At 45.4% G+C, this 21513-nt stretch overlaps 1 protein-coding gene across 1 annotated transcript in view; it reads right to left on the reverse strand.

Moving 5' to 3' along the window:
* The window catches only part of SERPINE2 (serpin family E member 2), a 60838-nt gene that overhangs the window by 23941 nt on the left and 15384 nt on the right, over positions 1–21513 (reverse strand). The window contains exon 2 of the mRNA XM_026491822.4: positions 686–966. Coding sequence (XP_026347607.1) covers positions 686–944 — 259 coding nt within the window. The 5' untranslated portion in view covers positions 945–966. The remainder of the gene's footprint in view (positions 1–685; positions 967–21513) is intronic.

Raw genomic sequence — 21513 nt, forward strand, 5'->3', positions numbered from 1 at the left:
TCCCTCACACGTGGCCCTTGTGCAGGTGGAAAGTGGACTCGGGGCCGAAACCTGAGCTGGAGCCACCAGTGCTAGGAGGCAGAGACTCTTAAGTGGACGCAGATAATTCAAAACAACAATTCAAACTTTTTCCCCTGGGCCTGACTTCAAAAAAAAAAAAAGTTTTTTTAGCTTTTTATTTTGAAATAATGATAGAGTCATGGGAAGTTGCAAAACAACATACAGGGTGGTCCCCTGTGCCTTTTACTCAGTTTCCCCCAGAGGTAACACCTTGAAGGACCACAGCACAGCATCGCGACCTAGAGATCGCCTCTGGTAGGGCTCACAGAGCCCATGCACACTGTGTGTGTGTGTGTGTGTGTGTGTGTGTGTGTGTGTGTGTCTCTGCACTCTTCTCACCACATGGATTCATGCGGTCACCAACAGTAAAGACACAGGACGGAGGCGCCCCCGTGCTGCCGTCCATGGCCACGCCCACCCACCCACCCAGCTCCCCTCTTCCCCAGCTCACAAGCTTTAAAAGTACGTTCACTACCATGATGCACCACGGAGGTGAGGCAGACAGGAAGCTTTCTTTTTAGAAATAAGTAAACGGGGGTGCGGCAAGATCACGGGACTGACCCCAAACCCTCCGGATGCAGGACTCGCTCAAGGCCCCACCGGCCAGAGCCCACAGGGCACGCACCATTCACGCTGTATCTCATCGCCGTGGTGAGCTGCTTCTTGGTCCTGCCGTCGGCTCCCAGCTGAAGCATCCCCAGCGCAGACGCGATCCCGTGGGGGGACACGACCACGTTGTCATAAGGCCGGGATCTGACGATCTGATTGAAAACCTGGATTCCTGTGTTGGAGCCTAGTTCCTCCAGAGACAGGGGGTTGAACTGGGAGCACACGCAGGGCAACGTCACTGTGGCCACAAGGAAGAAGGGAAAAGGCCAATTCATGGTTCCTTTCGGCAAGGACGACCTGAAAAATCAGATTAAAAAAATATGTGAATTCTTAAATGAACACCTTTGGGGGGGGGACTACTTTATATTCAACTGGGTATGATTCACCGTACTTAGTACAATTGAGTGCTTTGTTAATTTATTTAAAATAGAATAGTGTAGATTAAATCGGCTTTTGCCGTATTTTGTTAGGGGGCTGGGGAGGGAGAGGAAGGCAGCCTCCCCCCGGTAGGCTCCCAACTACATGCCAGATGCCATTCAATCTTACAACTACCCTTCATCCGATCGAAGCAGTATTTACTGAGAACTACTGGGTGCCAGACCCTTTTCGAAGCGCTGGGCATACAACTATAAATAGATGGGCAAGACCCCGGCCTTCCTGGAGGTTACACTGTGGAGGGGAGACGTAAATCAGCCAGTAAGCAGAGGGATCCCTCAGAGAGGGATCAGGGCCATGACGATAAAACACTGTGCCTGCAAATAAAGGACGAGGTGGGGGCAACATGAGGTACAGCAGGTCAGGGAGGGCACCTCTGCTGTGGGAACACGCATGATGACTCCTGAATGAGAAAGAAGCCCCTGTGCGCCCCCTACCCCTGCATCTGCCCCCAGCACGTGGCCACCGAGGAGGGAGTTGGGGGAGGATGTGAAGAGGAGGAAGGGCCCAGATCCCTAAGGCCCAGAGACCCCAGTATGTGTGGCTCCTGGATTTCCTTCTAAGGGTCACAAGAAACCACAGGAGGGTTTTAAAAAAAGGCAGTGAGTCCCTCGGGTTGCTAGGATTACCTTATAACCCTGTGTCCTCATTTTTTTTTTTTTACCATGAACATGTTACTTTCTTTCTTTTTTTTTTTTTTTAAAGATTTTATTTATTTATTCGACAGAGATAGAGACAGCCAGCGAGAGAGGGAACACAAGCAGGGGGAGTGGGAGAGGAAGAAGCAGGCTCACAGCGGAGGAGCCTGATGTGGGGCTCGATCCCATAACGCCGGGATCACGCCCTGAGCCGAAGGCAGACGCTTAACCGCTGTGCCACCCAGGCGCCCCACATGTTACTTTCTTAATTTAGGGATTGTTAATTAAAATAAACTTAAGTGATACCCTTAAATCTACAATAGGGCAGAACAATTGGCTAATTTGTCAATTGTGAGAATGGCGTTGTTTACACAGATATTCTCAATTACAGTGATTTGTCTGAAATACGCTTTCTTCCTTGATTACCACTTAGTGAGCTTCCTTTGGCTGTGACAAGTAAGAGGTAGGAAATTTACATGTATTTATGGAAAAGCAAATACTTCCATTAAATAAGAACTTAAAAGAGGCAGTCGGCAAAACAAAAGCAGAATTCATGATGTGGCTAATTTGGCTCCTCCCTTGGAGACCCAAACTTCCGGGAAGCACAAGTTTCCAGAGGAGCCAATGTGTCCTCCTGGCACGTGCATTTACATACGGGAGACTGGGAATGTCAGCAAAGAATAAGAAAGAGGGGAGCCTTTTAGGAAACGGGGGACCCGGAGTGCAGGGAGAGAAGGCTCTGTGCTCCAGACAAATTGACATCGGGAGTGTTAGGCAAAACTGGCATTTGGGGTTTCCTTGTCTTCCTTTCTATGCATCTTTTCTGCTTCCCACTCCAGGTCACTGTAGATGTTCAATAAATACATGTGGGATTAAACCTGACGGCTTATATATTTTGTTTTTTTAATTATTTTTTACTGCATCAAAATAATGTTTATTGAGCGTGACTGAGAAAGTGATTATGCTCAGTCCTGAGCCTCACAGTGAGCCCCCAACATTTTCCGAAGAGAGTGAAATTCACTGGGTGCAGAGTTCCCCACCTGCAACCCCCAACCCAGGGCCACAAGGCAAAGCACTAAGACCGTCATTCAAGGTGATGTTGCAATTTTCTCATATGTTGTGAAACATTTTTAAAAATTTAGAACACACAGAGCTTCTTCAGGGCTTAATTGTAAAATAATTGTGTTAAGACAGCCTGTCTAAATTCAAAACATGCACGCTCCTACTTGGGGCTTTCCTATGGCCAGCGTGGCCTATTTTGACTTTGGCACCTAGGGCTGGCTCTAATACCATGACAATGCCCTGAGTTTCTTTCAGCCTGTTGGACGTTGGAGAGCTTCCAAATGCTGACTATGGAGGCTTTACTCATTTCATCTCAAAATTAGACACTGTGTCCTCCTAGCCTCCCTCCCTCCCTCCCTTCTTTCTGGAAATAAATCTCCTCTTCAAAACTTAATATGTCACAAAGCCATTACAAGCATAAAACAATCCGCACAATCTTTGTTACAAATGGTCTAGTCCGGTCACTAGTGCCAACTTCATCAATGTGAATTGTTGACTCTGGCATTATAGTCCATTCCGACATTACCTCCTGCATGCCTACTCTTTCCTCCCCAAGCCTCCCAAAGAAATCCTCCTGGATTAGCAACTATTCGAATAAAATATTTGAATCTGCACACTCAGAAAGGACATCAAATTGGTTTTGCCTCTGATAGCAATAGAGTGGATTCGCCCATATGCTATAGATTTATGTAGACGACTATAAAACAGGTAGAAGGGATCAGCAAGAGAAAAATTTAATAGCTCCAATGTCTCAGAGTCAGCAAAGATAGTCTCCCAAATAAATAGCCATCTTATTTAGCAGAATTTTGCTTGGTTATGACTTTTTGCTAAAAGAACAGTTTCATTATGAAGTGGGGGAAGGCTGCCATGGGTGTTTTTCTTGGTTTCTTGGATTTGGGAAGTTTTTGAGAGAGGTCTATGGGCGGTTTCATAACAGTGCACCGGGACAGTGTCGGAGCTGTGCAGAACTTGGAATCGGAGCTATTTTTGATTGATGTTCTGGGCATAACTTCTTGGCCTCAGTTTCCTCGGCTAAACGCCGCCTCGTTTCAGCTCACCTGGCTTATGTACAGGTCTGAGACTAAGCTTTCACTCGTCTCCACAGTTCAGTAGCCAGGAGAATGGGCGCTGATCCATGAGTTACTTGGGCTTATAAAATTCTTTTTTTTTTTTTTTTAGATTTTATTTATTTATTCGACAGAGAGAGAGACAGCCAGCGAGAGAGGGAACACAAGCAGGGGGAGTGGGAGAGGAAGAAGCAGGCTCACAGCGGAGGAGCCTGATGTGGGGCTTGATCCCACAATGCCGGGATCACGCCCTGAGCCGAAGGCAGACGCTCAACCACTGTGCCACCCAGGCGCCCCTGGGCTTATAAAATTCTTAACTGATACATAGTCACATCCAAATAGACAATCTTTTACATGAAGTCGCTGCTGGAGTTAATCAAGCTCTAAAATGCTTACTCTCTACAACAAGCAGATTCTCATTATGGGAAGAACAGTGTAGCCTCCTGTTTATTTTTAGGAGAAATTACACTTGAAACTTTCAAGTAAGAGAGAAGGAATAAAGCTGCTGCCCAAATGTATTGCAGAGTATCAGTATGGAAGATCATAAATCTGTTTAAATGTTTCCACTTCCTGAATAATCTTTTCATAACAGTAAAACACATACACACACACACACACACCCCCAAGAGTGCAGTTTGGGCGATCACTGGAGGGAGATCATAAACCTATAAATAAAGCCATCAACACAGGCGTCACCTTTCAAATGTGGGATTCTCTTCCCCACGTACTTCTAGTGTCTCATACTCCAAACCTCCCCTTTCCAGTGTGGGGGATGTCTGGGCAGTAACTGGGTACTGCTCTGAGCTTCAAGTGAGATTTGGTGTAGTAAATAACAGAGTCGGTGGTTTTACAAACGCCAGGTTCAGAGCATGTCCTTACATTTAGCAACGTCTCCCTTCCCAGCAGCAGACATTAGAGAAACACGCCCTCCACAGACTCTGTCCCTTCAACCATCACGTCCGCACCGGCGATGCTCAGAGATGCGGCTCAAATCCTCAAACCCTCTGCTGAATTTCAGTGTCATACTTTCATCTATTTGCTGTCTATGTTCACCTGACTGTTCAGAACATTATATTGGCCTGAAAAAAATCCTCCATAGGTGGAGGGCCACCTGTCAACTTTCCTTTTAAAGGGTCTAGGCCTGGGTCTTGCCTGGTACTCATGTCTTTGCTTCTCTCCCTTACTCTCCACCTGGGGACAGTCAGTGCTCCCCCAACTCCACCCGTGGCCTGTGGGAGGCTTCCCAAGATTGTCCCAAGTGGGTCTATTTACTCCCTTCTCTGAATTTCCACAGTATTTCCTATCTGTACCTTTCATCTTGATTTTCAAGTGTGTTTCTCCCTCCCAACTAGATTGGAAGCTCAAGAAAGCAGGGGCATGGGACTTTAGAACCCCAGTGGCCATGGGGTCTTATTTAGGGCTTTATCATTGGTAGTCACTGAATCAGAGGTTGATTCATGGGACTAACCCAGATATTTAAGTGTTTGGTTTGGAATAAAAGGCACTCTAAAAATATTTTCAGCAACTACACGTTGGAAGATGTCACATACCATGTAGATTTAGAGTTATTCTCAGGAAAAATGAAAATAAATGGGGCCCTGGTAACACTGGGCCCTCATTCCCAGGGCAGACATCTTGCACAGCAACCACTGCGAGGGGCTGGGCGCGAGGTCCCTCTGCTCCCGGCTGCCTTGTCCACCGCTTGCCACCACTCACATCACCTCTCCAGGCTGTGAAAGCTTATGGCCAGACCCCTGCACTGAATGAGTGTTAACTGATTCAACAATGGCAGATTAATCCAGCCGGTCACAAAAGATGATGCTTATTCTCAACCTAATAGTCTTTTTACAAAGTAAAATGTATTTTACATATAATACACGAGCAAAACATATATAAAATGGTATCTGTCAGCTCAAATGATAAATAGTAGGGTATCTGTCAGCTCTATTTAGTATAACAAATAAGACGTACGTAAACAGTTTTGAGGGGAAACACTGGAAGACTCTTCTGGCTCCAACTCTTAGCCAGATGATTTCCATCTGTTTTAGAAGGACCCAGGAGTGTCTAATAAATGGCAAGTATTCCATCCCTTCTCATTCTCTGAAATAGGTTTCAAGTGATATCTTTTATAAAATGTATCAAAATCTTCATGTCATGAAAGATTTTAAACATAGAAAAACAACGTAAATCCCCAGTACCCAACATTCACATAAAATAATGATCAACTCATGGCTTATTTTATTTCTTTTAAAATCAACAATGGTCTTGAAGCAAATTCTAGACATCATATAATTCAAAATATCTTCAACATATATTCTATACCTAAGGAATATATATACACACACACACACACAAACACACACACAAACACACATACATACACAGTAACATCATCCCAGTCAAAAATTAGTAACTCTTTACAATATTAATATCTAGCCAGTGTCCAAAATAATAGTTTATTTGAATCAGGATCTGAATAAGCTCCACACATTGCAACTGGTTGAGAGGTCTCCTGCCTTTTAAAAAGTCTTACCCCAGTTGCTTTATTTTTAACTTTTTCCTCTGAACTCTTTTGTTGAAGAAACCAGGTTATTTGTCTTGTAGAGTTCCCCACAGTCTAGATTTTGCTCACTGCATTCACGTGATGCAGCTTAACAAGTTCCTCTGTCTTCTGCACTTCCCTAAGTTCGTAGTTCGACCTAGAGCAGGGGTCTGCAAACTCCAGGGTTTGGGCTGTGATTGCACTGAGCTCCGACAGTGAGTCGAAAAGAGTTGCCCAGTTGCAACAGAGACTGTATGGCCAGTAAAGCCAGAGACATCTACTACCTGGCCCTTTACAGAAGGTTTGCCTCCTCTCCTCTAGAGGCCGATCACATTCAAACTTCTTTTTCTGCAAACATGTTTCACAGAGGTGTTGTAGCGGGTGCTGGAAGCAGGAGAAAGTGGCCATGTGTCTCTTTTTTGTGATGTTAGAAGCCGCCCCTGATCACTATCCAAGTGCATTTATTAACGTTGCCAAATGATGCTGTTGTGGTTCTAACTGTATTAGCTGGAACACTTCAATAAAAAGACGCTTTCCATAACCAACCGATTCCGTTATCCTGAGGTTCAGCTTGTAGTGCGAGGGCAGGATGAATGCGTGATTCATTTCTCAGATTGCTCTTAAAATGATGAATTGGTTACCCTGCATCTCAGAGTGATCAGAGGGGTTTTTTCCTGTCTGTTTGCTTAGTGTAATTATGAACCCATGTTTTTCAAGATATTTTAAGGGTCCTGATCCACTGAAATTTTGTTATTTTTTCTGATGCTCAACATGAGTGTCTTCAGGCGGCGCTCTCCTATAACCTCAGAGTCTCAAATGCTTCCTTGTTTTCTGCTTTGACAAGATATTTCAGGCTCATTCTGCACCCTTCCTGCCCTAGGTAGAATCAGCCACTTCCGTAAGGAGCTCTGGTTCCTCTCAGTGGCAGACAGTATTTAGAGACAACCTGAGTATTCTCACCAAATAAACTCCACATTAACCGTGGGAATCCGGGAAATGTGGAAAATCTAACATCCACTGATAGCACACTCTGGACTAGAGCCAAACGTTAAAAGTTCAAATTATGAAAGAGAGACTGCTTACCTGGCCACAGATGCGGAAAAGATGGGGGAGGGAGCGGGGCATTCAAAGCTGGGCTGGGATAATCAAAATGGAATATTTCTCATGTGAAGGCCGTTAGTCTCCTGGATCAAACCCATCCTGATGGCTTGTGGGAACCAAACAATGAGGTGCCTGGACTGAACAGCTGGCATCCAACATGACAAGGAGAGTCCCCGGTTTATCTCAGGTGGGAAGGGGCGACAACCAGCCCCTCGCCTCAACAAAAGCTGACCCCTTCTCTTGGATGGGGAAAATGCAGATATCCCTCTGGTCTCTGTAGGCTCCTGATTCTTAGAACCCAAGGCCCCGTTGTTCTGCCTTTGGACCAACCACTTCTTCTACAGGGACTACAGGAGGCAGAGGAAAACTGCACACCGGGTTATATGGAACCATGACATCTTCTGCCAGTTTTTCCCAGAGAAACAAATGTGAAGGAAAATTGCTGGGCTGCCAAAGAGAGCCGTCCAAGGGGCCTTAGGTGGGATTGTGCCTCCCAGCCGTCGGGCCCAAATACTGCCTGCCCTCACAGGTCTAACTCTTAAGGGTCTTTGGCAAGAGGCCTTCTAGAGACTTCAGGAGTTGATCCATGGTGATTAAGGCTGGATCTGCAAAGTCATAGTGGTTGTTATGCATGAATAATTGACGTTAAGCCTCAAATAGGGTCCTATACACGTAAGAGGACGACCCTGGTCTCTCAGACTTTTGCTAACGTTACTGAAATGGATTCCATCGAAACCTGTCCTCATTTTCCTAGTATCTACCACGTTCTCTTACGATAGATGAACGAGCAACACTCAAGTGTGTCTTCATACCCTTGGGAAGTGTGCAGAGTGTTAGCAGAATGAGTCAGCATCTTTACAACTTAAGAAACTGGAAATGCCAACTGATCACAGTGACAGCAGCCTGGTGGTTCTAAAATGTTCTTTCACGTTACTGAGAGACGCTCAGAGACCGCTGAGGATTTTTTTCATAAATTTTTATCAGACTTCAAAGTGCATGACTGATCTATGACAGTAATGAATTTAGCCAAAAGGAGCCTTAAAAGAGTCAGGAACGAAATTTCCAGCCGCTGAAATATATGGCAACAACGTTTAAATGGTTCCTACGAAAAGACACACTTTGTTAAGTACTCTCTGACATTCAAGTGCTTTCATCTACAGATCATTTGCTCTGAAATGTCTTTCGGGGCAAAGGGGAAGGCTAGGAGGAAGAAGGCAATTGGGGCTTTGTTAGTTGTCTACCTTTTAGAATACAAAATTATGGGACATTTATTCTATTTTCCTCTTAAGTGTCAGGGGAAATTCATCTAAGGTTCAAATTCCAATTTTACATCCACTAACCAAGACATCTAAGGCAAGTCACAATCTTTACTAGCTTTCCCCTCTGTGCTATATCAGAAATCAAATTCCAATACTGGGCCTGGGACTTCTATAAGCCCGCACAGAAAGACAGACAGCAACTAGCGTAGTATCCACCTCAGAGTGGTAGCCAATGGATGTTCGTTCCCTTCCCCTTGTCTTCCTCAATGCTCAAGACTTGAAATAGTCTGATTTTTATTTCAATAGCTATTTGAAAAGTCTCAACAGTCAAGCTAAGAAAATGGGCCAAACATGATACTTCTAGCTTGATACAGCCCTGTCTGTGTCTTTATAACATATGTTAAGACAGAGCAAGATACTTGAGTGTGTTTCTGTGTCTCTATAAGAGAATGGGGGGTTCCGTTACGATGGGAGTAGAGGTGGGTATGTTCCAAAACACGTTTACTTGTTCTGAGATGTGTTTTTCTGTCTCTCGTCTTAGGTCGCTAAATCTGATTTATTTATGGTATCAAGTCCATAGATTTTCTTATTAACAGATGTTAAGATGCAACAGTTCAAATGGACGGTTTGCTAACTGACAGCCAAGAGATGACCTAAGATGTTACAGTGCTATTGACTGCGTTCTCAGTGGTTCTCAATCTTTAAAACAAGGTAGCACCTCGTTTAGACGTAAGTAATACAGATACTTCCCAACTAACTATGCTTTAAAAAAGTACTTGTGAAACTACAGGATAAAAACCACTAGGAATTCATCAACAGTTCAATAAAATGCAAAACCTTTTTATCTATAACAGCATCTGGATACATTTCTGAAAGTTATATTTTGAAGTATTATTTATTTAGTCTCTACTCAAAAGTGGACTACAAACACGACTTTTCTGACCCCTTAGAATAACTCTGATGTCTATAGGTCCTCAATTCACGCATAAGAAATCAATGCTGTCTAGGTTGTTGCTAGTAAAAAAAAATGACCAGTAGGTGTTGGAAGTGTAAATTGATAAAACAAAACAACTTTCTGAAAGGCAATTTGGGGTATGCAAAACCCTAAAAATATACGTACCTATCAGAACAGTAACAGCCTTTCTGTTAATCAACCCTAAGGTAATAAGCAAATAGACTTGGGCCTAAAAATGTTCACTGTACAGTCTTTCTAAGAGCAGAATCATTGCAATATTCTTTGCAATAAATAATTGGAGTAACAATGATCACTGCAACCTAAATTTTCAATGACGGGGACACCGTGGGTGACATTTACCAGCTCTGTGTGCTTTGTTGCTAATATTTGCACCTGTTACCTTCGGAGGATTGCTTCTGGGAGTTGGAGCTCATTTTCTTAGTGGGCCTTAAGTGGCTGGGAGTTGACATACAGCATTCCTTTGCCCCCCTGGAGGCCAACAGCCACTAACTACTGGTCTAGGAGTAGGAAAGCTTAGCTCCTTTGCCTCCAGGTGGCAGAGACCACCTGAAGGAGGAGTTGACTCTCCGGAGCTCCCCATGGGATCGGGCTGTGGAACACCACTGCTATCACTCCCTAACCGGCTGTTTCCTTTGTAATTCCCACTTCCACCACCCCCTTACTGTTTCACCCCAGAGCACTTCCTCAATGAATCATTCGCACTTTCTCCTTGGCTCAGGGACCACGTCTGGGAGAGCATAAGGGTCAGCTCATGACATCCACACAACACGATATCATCCAGCTGCTGAGAAACTATACTGGAAGAAAATTTAAAGATATGGTAATATATTCTGGACATATCCTGATGGAAAAAGGGAAACTCTGGTATAATTAACTCTGTAAAAATAATACATGGCACAGGAAAAAAAAAGACTAGAAAGATGGATATCCAGATATTATCTATATAATAATTCTGATGGTGGGAAGAGGAGTTTATCATTCTTTATACTGTTCTGTATTTTTCAAAATTTCTACGGTGAACATATCACTTTAAAACAAGCATCCCTTTTTCTGTTTATAAAGCCACAGCAGTGGGAACTTAGATCAGCTGAAGTGCATAATAAGGGGGAGCAGAAAAGACTACAGAGCACAAGAACAGTGGTTAAATCACAGGATCATACAAACCTGAATAAAAAATGGTAGTTACTGGAAAAGGAGAAAGAGTTGGGAAATACAGTGGGATCCCTTTGTATCACTCAGATGGCACGTCACACCCCATTCCAACCCACAGACCACTTCACGGTGAGTGGGTTCATGGTGATGGCTCTGTACTGACGAACGTGATTCGGCGCATTTATAGCTACACCCAACTATTAGATATTTAAAGGCAGGGATATCAGTTTATTCATTTTTTTTAATTCCCTGTACTATGGTAAAGAGTACCCAGCATATAGCAGGAACTCAATATTTATGAAACACATTATAGTTCAATGGTGATTAACTGTTCCGATCACTATTTTAAATAGCAGCAGCGAGTGTTAGCGCTAATGAAAAAAAATCCAATTCTCTTAAAACTTGTAGAGTAGAGGGGTGCCTGGGTGGCTCGGTCCATTAAACGTTCAACTCTTGATTTCAGCTCAGGTCATGATCTCAGGGGTGGTGAGACTGAGCCCCACGTTGGGCTCTGCGCTGGACATGGAGCCTGCTTAAAATTCTCTCTCTCCCTCTCACTCTGCAGCACCTCCCCATTCCCTCCCTTCCTCTCTTAAAACAAAATAAAACAAAACAAAACAGGGGCACCTGGGTGGCTCAGCCGTTAAGCGTCTGCCTTCAGCTCAGGTCATGATCCCAGGGTTGTGGGATCGAGCCCCACATTGGGCTCCCTCCTTGGCGGGAAGCCTGCTTCTCCCTCTCCCACTCCCCTTGCTTGTGTTCCCTCTCTCGCTGTCTCCCTCTGTCAAATAAATAAAACCTTAAAAAAAAAAAACAAAGAGCAAAAACAAAACAAACTTGTGGAATACATTCTTAAGTACTCAAGAATAATGGCCGTCATTCATTGAATGTCTACTATGCACCAGACACTGTACCTAGAATTCTATACATCCAACATCTAGCTGAATCTTCAACTTAAGTAGGCATTAGTATTTATACTTTACAGGTGACAAAACAGAAGCCCAGAAAACTTAAATAGCCTGCCCAGATCGTACGTGACGTCTGAAAAGGGACACTCTTAGCCAATGTGTTAAGGTTCTCACCCTTGGCACTGACGCATGCGGTCATGCGTTTAAAGGGTCAACCAAGGAAAAAGTGAAGAAACACTGCCTTCTTTCTACCTCACTGTCCTGTGCGTAAATCAGCAAATACTAGGAGTAAACAAGTACCACAGCTTTATGAGGCACAAGAATCGAACAGCATGTTTGTTACTCTAATGCAGCGGTTCCCCACAGGGAGGGCGGTGACGCTGCCCCCCCCAGGGGCCGTTTGGCAATGTCTGGAGACATTTGGGGTGGTCATAGCTGGGAGGGGTGCTACTGGCATCCTGCGGTTGAGGTCAAGGATGTTGCTAAACATCCTACCACGTGCGAGACAACCCCCCACACGAAGAATCATCCGGCCGCATGCGTCAGTGCCAAGGGTGAGAACCTTGCGAGCGCACAAGAAAGCACGCCTTCCCCCTCATCCCCCACGCTGTCACGCCATGACACCGATGACTTTCCTGAATTTAGAATCCAGGCTTCAGTCTGAAGTCAAAGACTGTTTCCTGTCACAGCAACAAGTGCGTGGACACCAGTGTCATGGTGGCTCTCCCGAGGATTCTCCCTCCGTGCCTCTTCCATGTGGGAGAGGAGGGACTCAAGCGGCTTCCCTTCTGTGAATCCCAGGGGGGAAGGTCTGCGTTACCAGCAACTACAGCTCTGGGTGGCGGGTCCACCTCATCAAATCACGTTCACCTCCAGCCTGTTGTAAGAATTTCTGCGCTGGAGGTGTGGGGACGTCCATGTTACACTGAGCTTCCGGCCAGGGGCGTCGGGGAAGGCGTTTCCACCAGGCCCAGTCATCAGGCCCTTTCTCCTCCGCAGGAAGAGGATGAGTCCCCAGCCTCCCTGACAGCCCCCCTCATGAAGCAGCAGCAGGGAGCCGGGGCTGACATAACCAGGCTTTGTCCTCCCGAACTGCTGCCTGCTTTCCCCCCACCCACCCCCACAGCAGTCTCTTCTGCGGAGCCAAAGCCAGCTCTATCATTCAGGCTCAGGGCACAGAACTACCAGGCAGACAGAGAAAAACCTGACTCACTCACACATACCCTAAATTATTCTTATGGCCACTGCGCTTACTCCCTGGGAACTTTCTGCACTAATTACGTCTGGTTACATGCTTTGCTAAGCCAAACGGAGCCCAAACTCCTCTTTTCCTCCCTTCCCCCATGAGAAGGGAGCAGGGCCCAGCTAGAGTAAAAGGAGACCCAGCAGGTGAACTCTGAATTGGGTCTCCAATAGCGCCCTGTGCCACATTACCCAAAAATGCCCCCTGCGGGAGCGCCAATCTTCCCTGCAGGGATGCCCTCTTTTTCTCGGAAGGAGGTCCAGAGTGAGTGGCTGTGAGGGCCCCTGCCCTGGCAGTGTGAAGAGAGGACGTGGGCTTTAATCAGGCAGACACTGGAAGACTCATGCATCCTCATTTCAGCCGGCGGAGAGAAGGACAAGGGGAGCCTGTATTCATCTGTGTAGAGAAGACTCTAGATTTCTAGGGCTCAAATTCACAACTGGGTTCTTTTGCAGTCAGGGTGGGATTTCCAAGGCTGCCATATAAAGAACTGTTCGATGGTAGCTTCGTCCACTTACTTTTCACAAACATTCATGGACCCCAGTGTGAGAGGCACGGTGCCGAGGTGAGAACGTGGGCAGGAGAGACTCAGCACCTATTCTCCCAGAGCTGAGGGCCTGCAGCCAAGGTTCTCAGCCTGGGCAGGTGTGTCCCTCAGGGAACATCTGTAGACATTTTTGGTTGTCACAACTGGGTGTGGGGGAGGGTGTTACCGGCCTCTAGAAGGCAGAGGCCAGAGATCCCGCCCAACATCCTACAAGGCTCAGGAGAGCCCTGCACAACAAGAGTTGTCTGCCCCAAATGTCAACAGGGCTAAGGGGGAGCTCTGAGGAAGGGCTGCATAGGGGGGACATCGGAGGGTGAGCTGGATATGACGGGACAAAGGGGGACACAGAGGAGGGAAAGAAGGAGTATTCCAGACAGAAGATTTCAAGTACAAAAAGGTCTTGTGTTAGGAGGTATCATAAATGCTTCTGGAAACTGAGACTCTGGAAATAATCATTCTTTTCACATCATCATCATCTTACAGTGTGTCTGAGACGAGGTCTACTCTGGGGCCATAACTGTGACAACCAGCTCATCATGACACACACCAGAGGCCAAACTAGACAGGAGCTGGAAGAACCGTACGCACTCCGATGTCCATCCTGTCCCACTGCTTTCTCTCTCAACAGTCAGACCACTGCATTAGCAGAGGCAGGAATCAAAATCTTATTTGTTCTTAGACTTGTTACTAAAAGGATGACTCAAAAAAGGAAAAACTGATAAACCAGACCTCATCAAAATCAAAAATATCTGCTCTTAGACTGGGCAAAGATGATGAAAAGACAAGCTACACACTGGGAGAAAATATTTGCAAACTGCATATCTGACCAAGGACTAGTATCTACAATAAATAAAGAACGCTCATATGCCATATTAAAAGAAAAATCAAACACTCCAATCAGAAAATGGACAAAGACATGGACAAACACTTCACTGAAGAGAATATAGATGGCCAATAAGCTCACGAAAAGTGTTCAACACCATTTGCCATTAGGGAAATGCAAATTAAAACCACCATGGGCCATCACTACACACCTGTCAGAAGAGCCAAAACAAAAGCTAGTGATAATGCCAAAGACTGGAGGAGAGGCAGAGAAACTGGGTAACGCACACGCTGCTGGTGGGTATGTAAAATGGTAGGGCCAACTCTGGAAAATGGTTTGACAGTTTCTTACAAAACTAAACATGCATTTAATCATATAATCCAGCAATCTTGCACACTGATGAAAACCCATGTTCACACCAAGTCCTGTACACCAACGTGGCTATAGCAGCTTTATTTGCAACAGCTGCCAACTGGAAACAGCCCACATGTCCTTTAATGGGTGGGTCTTAAAGAAACGGTGGCACATCCACACCGCGGGGCACCACTCAGCTCAAAAGGTACACTCTGCAATTTGGATGGATCTCCAGGGAATTACGCTGAGGGAAAGAAAGTCGATTCCTGGGGCGCCTGGGTGGCGCAGTCGTTAAAGCGTCTGCCTTCCGCTCAGGGCGTGATCCTGGCGTTCCGGGATCGAGTCCCACATCAGGCTCCTCCGCTGGGAGCCTGCTTCTTCCTCTCCCACTCCCCCTGCTGGTTCCCTCTCTCGCTGGCTGTATCTCTGTCACATAAATAAAATCTTAAAAAAAAAAAAAAAAAGAAAGTCGATTCCTGAAAGGTTATATACCATATGATTCTACTTATAAAATATCCGTAAAAGGACAAAATTACAGAGATGGAGAACATATTAGTGGTTACCAGGAGAGAGGGAAGCTGGGAGTAGGGGGCAGGTGTGACACGCAGGGTCCTTACGATGGAGGTCTCGGCTATCTTCCCCGGGGGGGCGGGCACACACATCCACATGTGATAGGACTGCAGACAAGTAAATGCACACACGCACACGTGAGTGCCTGCAGAACGCTGAGTAAGCTGGACGACCTGCGCCAATGTCAATTTCCCAGCTGTGGTATTTACTGTTGTGCATAGTTATATAACGTGTTACCACTAGGGGAACTAGGGAAAGGGTACAAGGGATCTTGCTGCATCGTTTTTTTTACAACTGCATAGGAATCTACAACTATATCAAAATAAAAAGCAAAAAAAAAAAAAAGTAAAAAGCAAAAAAATCTTCCCTAAAAATTTTTGTCAGCAAACAAATGCACCTGAAGACAGATCTTTTAAAAATTTACTTTAATTCTTTTCCCAATACTGCAAGCATGTGAAAAAACTCAATATTCTAAAAAACAAAGATGCCAAAAATATGTTTTTGTATAATGATGCCTTTTCATAATTCTTTGATTAGTCTTCTTGGCCTCTGCAGGCTCCTGAGACAAAATACCCAAGTTCAAATTCCAGCACCATTACCAGTTAACTATATGACTTTTGACAAGGACTTCACATCACCGTGCCTCAGTTTCTTCATCTGTAAAATGGGTATGTATAATAGCAGTCTTGCCTTATGAGCTGCTGTGGAGAATAACAAAGGGTAGCACATCTCAGGTTCTTTAGACAGTTCTTGAAGATGCTAAGAGCTCAACCAAAGCCGGCTTTGTCATTACTGCCACTTACTACCATCATCGTGGTGGCTCAAGTGTCCTTGGGTGTCTCCCTCAGCCTCGTATGGCCCGCACACCAACCTGTCTTCACAGTTCTCTCAACTGCAAAATATCCCCAAATTCCAATTCCTAAAAATCACAATGAATTTTAAAAGCTGACTTCTCTATTTACTTGTGGTCTTTTTTCAGTTGTGGGCCATTTCCTTCATTTCTTTGCTGTAGGAGGAATTCAAAGGTCTAGTATGTGACTTTATCAGAGCTTGACAGCTGGTCACAAGTCCTCAGGGAAGGTGGCCTTGTGCTCCAGGGGGCAGCAGCCAGGGTCCACGCAGCCTCCAAAAATGGCCCTGGTGATGGGGTCAGGAAATGACTGATGGTCACTGGGTGACTTTGGAAACGGGCTCAGGCTCTGGGGACTTTCCTTGTGTTCCTTCCAAGCCTGCCAGGCTCAAGAATAAGATAAAATGTTTTCCTCCCAGCTAAAACTGAAATAGGGTGCGATTAGATTAAAACAATTTAAACATTTTTTAGTGCGGTGAAGCCAGATGAGACCTGCCTTAGTGGTCGAAAGCCTCAATGGTACAAGTCTGACTATAAGCCGACTCTCATCTCTGTTCTACTTGCTTAGATAGAAAAAATATCTAATACAGAAAATGCCTGATGATTTCCCAAAGAAGCCATTTAGAAATAATTCTGAGCTACGGTGGAAAGCCTGATATGATGGTAAGCAGAGAAGAGAAGTACTACAGGAGAAATACCTTACATTTTAGCAAGCAGAACCAACTCGAACCGTTGCCTTAAAAAAAAAAATTAAGTAGAGAGACATATAGAAGCCCCCTTACCCATTCTCATAGAAATTCTAAGATGGGAGGAAAAAGTACATACTCACCCCTAAACTTGTTGTTCTACAACCCAACTGGTGTGGTACCCCAGCCATCCAAGAATCTAAGCTGAAAGTGTGGGTGTCACCCTTCATCCTTCCCCTCCCCATTGGACCCACCAACAAACTTTACCACTCTACGTCTAACACAGTTCCTGAACGGTCTACTCTCTCCACCTCCTTTGTCCCCAGAGTCAAGCCACCAGCATTCCTGGAATAGAACATCAGTCTCTTACACTCAACGCACTGCCTGTACTACCCCAGTGACCTTGTTGACCAAAAAGGCGGACCACGACCCTCGGCACCAAGACCAGCGTGAAACCCTCTAACTCTCCCGGTGAAATACAACCCTCCCACAGCCTATGAGCGGACCTGCCTTGTCAGGATTTGGCTTCCTTCTAGAGACACCCTTTCCTCTTGGCAGTCAAGGAGCTGCCAGGCTCTTTCCAGCCTCAGGCCTCCATGCTCATGCTCGCCCTGACCGGAACACTTGCCATCTCCCCTTCTCTTTGTGCCTGTGAGTGAGGGGAGGCCGATATCTTTCCTGTTCACCACTCTTCCCCAGCATCCAACATAGCACATGGGGACACTGAGGTGCTCAATATATCAAGGCATTGATGAAAAAGCCAGGCTTTTAACTATGACCTTAACCCTCTTCATGTACTAATGTCAATTACAGAAACCACACCATCTTATAAGCCGGTTTATTCTAAAGTATTTGGGGAAGTCGTTTTTGTTTTTGTTTTTCTAAAGAAATTCTAGAGCAAGGCTTCACAACCTGGGCACTATTGACCTTTTCAGCGGGATAATTCCTTGTTGGGAGGGACTGTCCTGCGTATTGCAGGACATTTAGCAGCATCCCTACCATACTATATATTAGTAGCACCCCCAGCCCAACTGCAACTACCAAATGTCCGGGAGACATTGACAAATGTCCCTGGGGCGAAAGGGAGGATCACCCTGGTGGAGAACCACTGATCCAGAGAAAAATTAAAAATCGGTGGTTAGGACTTCAATGCTGACCACAAAATACCTAATTAACCCATACTTTCAATCACATTGAAAAACAATGCATTTTCATAATTACCTAACCACCATTTATAACATCATTTCGGTGAGCACGTGCATTCCAAATCCCCAGTAACATTTATGAATGACCATGGAGAGGCTGGTTGGTCCAACTTGGGCGTCCACTTAGCTTTCTACATCAGTACTAGAGGTGATGTCTGATGTGAAGTGGCTGGCAAAGCATGGTGGGGAAGGAATGGGAGGTAAGAGAAGAGTTGGGGGAGGGATGGGGTTCCCCATATCTGACCTGATCTTTTGTCTCTGTCTGGTACATGAAAACAGGAGAGAGAAATAAGAGAAACAAGGCAATGCCCTCATGCTTGGGGTCTTTCATGAGAGCACAACCCACAGAACCCTCAGACAGGCAAGCACCCTTGGTCTTTTCGTGGTGCGGCACGGCCCAGGAATGAAACGTGAAGGACTGAATCTCAATACCGCACGAACTCCCTGTCCACCGCCCGCCCCTTTGACTAACATTAACGCTACTGAGCTTGGAGCACCTCTTCAGGAATGCAAAATGACATCCTAGCTTTACCTGCCACACTGCAACAATATTGTCAATTATTGGTTAAACTGCAAATGCCCCATGAGTCATTTAAATAAATCTCACATGTATGAAATAGTCAATTGTGTTCTCAGAGCAATTCCCAGCTGTAAAAATAGAGCCACATGGAACATATTTTTTCTGCAGCTAATTGAAAATACTGCACATATAATGCATGATTTAAAGCACCCAGGAGGAATTTCAATTTGCATTCCCTATTTTAAAATGTACAATCAAGAGCTGTCTTAAAGTGCCCTACACATTTAAGTCAATATTGCTTGCCTGGAGCCCCAACCACTTCTAAATTTTCACACTACTAATGGATGACTGAGGATTTTAATGCTCCCAGCGACTTTTAAAACAATGGCTTTAATAGGGCTGCGTTTCCCGAGAAAACAAACACTCTTAGACTTGACTGGTTCAAATCTCTGCGGCCCAGACAAAATTCCCAAAACGGCAGCGAGATACCTGCCAGGAGCAAGGGACTGTGTGTAATATCCTTCACTAAGGAATCCGAGCTGTGATCTCTTCAGCGCCCACCGCACTGCCCTGGAGGGAGAAAGGATGCGTCAATATTCTGGATGGTTGATCAAATGGTGGTGGGCCGAGTACGTGGCCAAAAAGAAAGGGGCTGTCAAAGTAACAGGTGCCAAAGGAGGAGTGCCCAGACCCTTGGGGTCTGGGGAAAGGGAGCTGCAAAATTCACGATCATTTTCCATTTCTAACAGAGTTTTGGAGGTTGCACAAATACTCCTGCGCTTTCTCAGTCAACAGAACAGTTCCATTGGTCCTGTGCCCTAAGTAATGCATGATGGTAGAAATGACCAAATGAAGGGAAAGCACAGCCCGACCTTAAGAGCTACGGGTGAACCGGTGACAGAAATACTTAAGGGACTAAGAAGCCAAGTGGACCTGATATGCAGTGTTAGGAGTTCCAAGCAAATGAGAAAAGTGTCCATTAGCCTCTACTTTATATGCAATTGCATCGCGTTTGACCATTAGTGTCTCTCTACACAGAAAATTAGTCAGAAGAGATGAAAACCAGAAAAGCAGCCATAACGTCCCCTCTCAAGCTGAGAGGGACCAGCGATGGTGGCAACTGACAAGTGGTAACCAAACTAGCAAAGAATTAAAAGCACCGGAATTTAAAGCAACAATGGACACTCAATATATATTTATTCGATAAATGATGGTTCCACCTACAAATCAGTATTGTTGCTCAGGTGTGCAAACCTTTAACCCCTAGCTTTTGTTCTACAAATTAAACAGACTTTAGAAAAAACAAAAGGACTCAAAAATGATCTCTTTTAATGACCTGTCACCAAGGGCTAATGTCTCATATTATCTGTAATGAAGACAAAGACAACCCCGCCACTTGAGAATGAAGGCATCTGCCATATGGAACCGTGTTGACAATACTTAGCCTCCAGCGCCCATGGACTAGGAACTTCCCCACAGGCCATTTGGAATGGACCCGAATTGAGTTCTAGGACTTGGGCCATCGACCGCCCCATGTGCTTTCATGAGGTACTTATCCATGAACCTTCCCACGGCAAGTGGGCTTCCCAGAAGACTTTGTTAGAGCGGGGAATAGGCTAATTGGCCAACGGACCCTCTTCTCATTCTTCCAACTCTTACGAGTCTGGTAAACTGTGAGCCTCTCTGACCTGCAACAGTCCTGGGGCTCCTGATGGAACTGAGTTCTTCTTCGGGGCTGCATGCTGTGGCTCCCCCTAAGGGATGCCGTCTCAGGGGAGCCCACCTGAGAGGTCAGCTTCTCCGACATCAGGGAAATAAAATACAACAACATTCAGTGACCTATCCCGTGTTTTGCTTCTCCCTTTGGCACCACTGGGTACTTATTTACAATCTTTTTTTCCCAGGCAAACAAGAAGGTAGGGAAGGGCTGAACTTGTGTTGGGGAGCCTGAGAAGGAAGAAGGGGAAGGAAGAGAGCAGCATAGCTCCATCAGCCTCCTGAGACGCCTTCATCCCCTGGCAGGCTCACGGACACAGTTCAGGAACGAAAGGCTCAGGGCAAATGGGCAGGCAGCATCTTTCCTACCCTCTCTCTAAATAGACTAATGATGTTGTATTAAAACTGGATTCTGTTGTGGACACAGAGCCATTACGTTCCATTTTTCATTAGATGGCTGTAGGGCTGCTTTGAGGCAGCCCCCAGAAGTGATCCTGTGACACCTGGGCACACTTTCCTCTCTTCTCCCTCAGTTTCCCACCCAGTTCTGGTGATTAAGGCCCCTTTTTACCCAGGCGTGGCTCAAGAGACCCACACAGGCTAACCCCATCTGAATCTCTCAGTGTGAGTTTTCGGTATTTATTACAAGTGAAATAGTCACGCAGAGGAGGTTGGGAACAGGTATAAGAGGGAGTGGTTCCCTGGCCCCCTCATTTTAACTTCTGGGGGGAAATTCTGAGGCAGACATCTGAAATAAATACACACGTGCCTAGAGACAAGGAATTAGAAATACTTCTGAAGTAGGAAGAGGGAATGAGGGACGGGGAAGATAAAATAATGACTACAAGAAAGGCTCCTCTGTTACGAGCTCTGATCTTCTGCTCACTTCTTTCATCACAACTGGTTTGTAAACAAAATCCCGAAGTAATATTTTAAAAGATAACCCCTCTACATTTACATGTTTATTTCTGGCAAGCAACTATCAAACCAGCAAAGTTCTGCAAAGCTCAGAAGCCATCTGAAGTGATGGGAAGCATGGTTCCAAACTGGGCTTTAGCTAACCTAGTACCAAGGTTCTTCCTTTAGCCTGACTATTTCTCTTGCTGAGCTTCCTGCTAATGCCTTCTGAAGGGATTTGGCGGGGGGTGTGTTCAGCTGTTTCATGGAAGAAACCTGTGTCCACGTGAACA

Source organism: Ursus arctos, unplaced genomic scaffold (genome assembly GCF_023065955.2).
Source record: "Ursus arctos isolate Adak ecotype North America unplaced genomic scaffold, UrsArc2.0 scaffold_1, whole genome shotgun sequence".
In the NCBI taxonomy this organism is placed as follows: Eukaryota; Metazoa; Chordata; class Mammalia; order Carnivora; family Ursidae; genus Ursus; species Ursus arctos.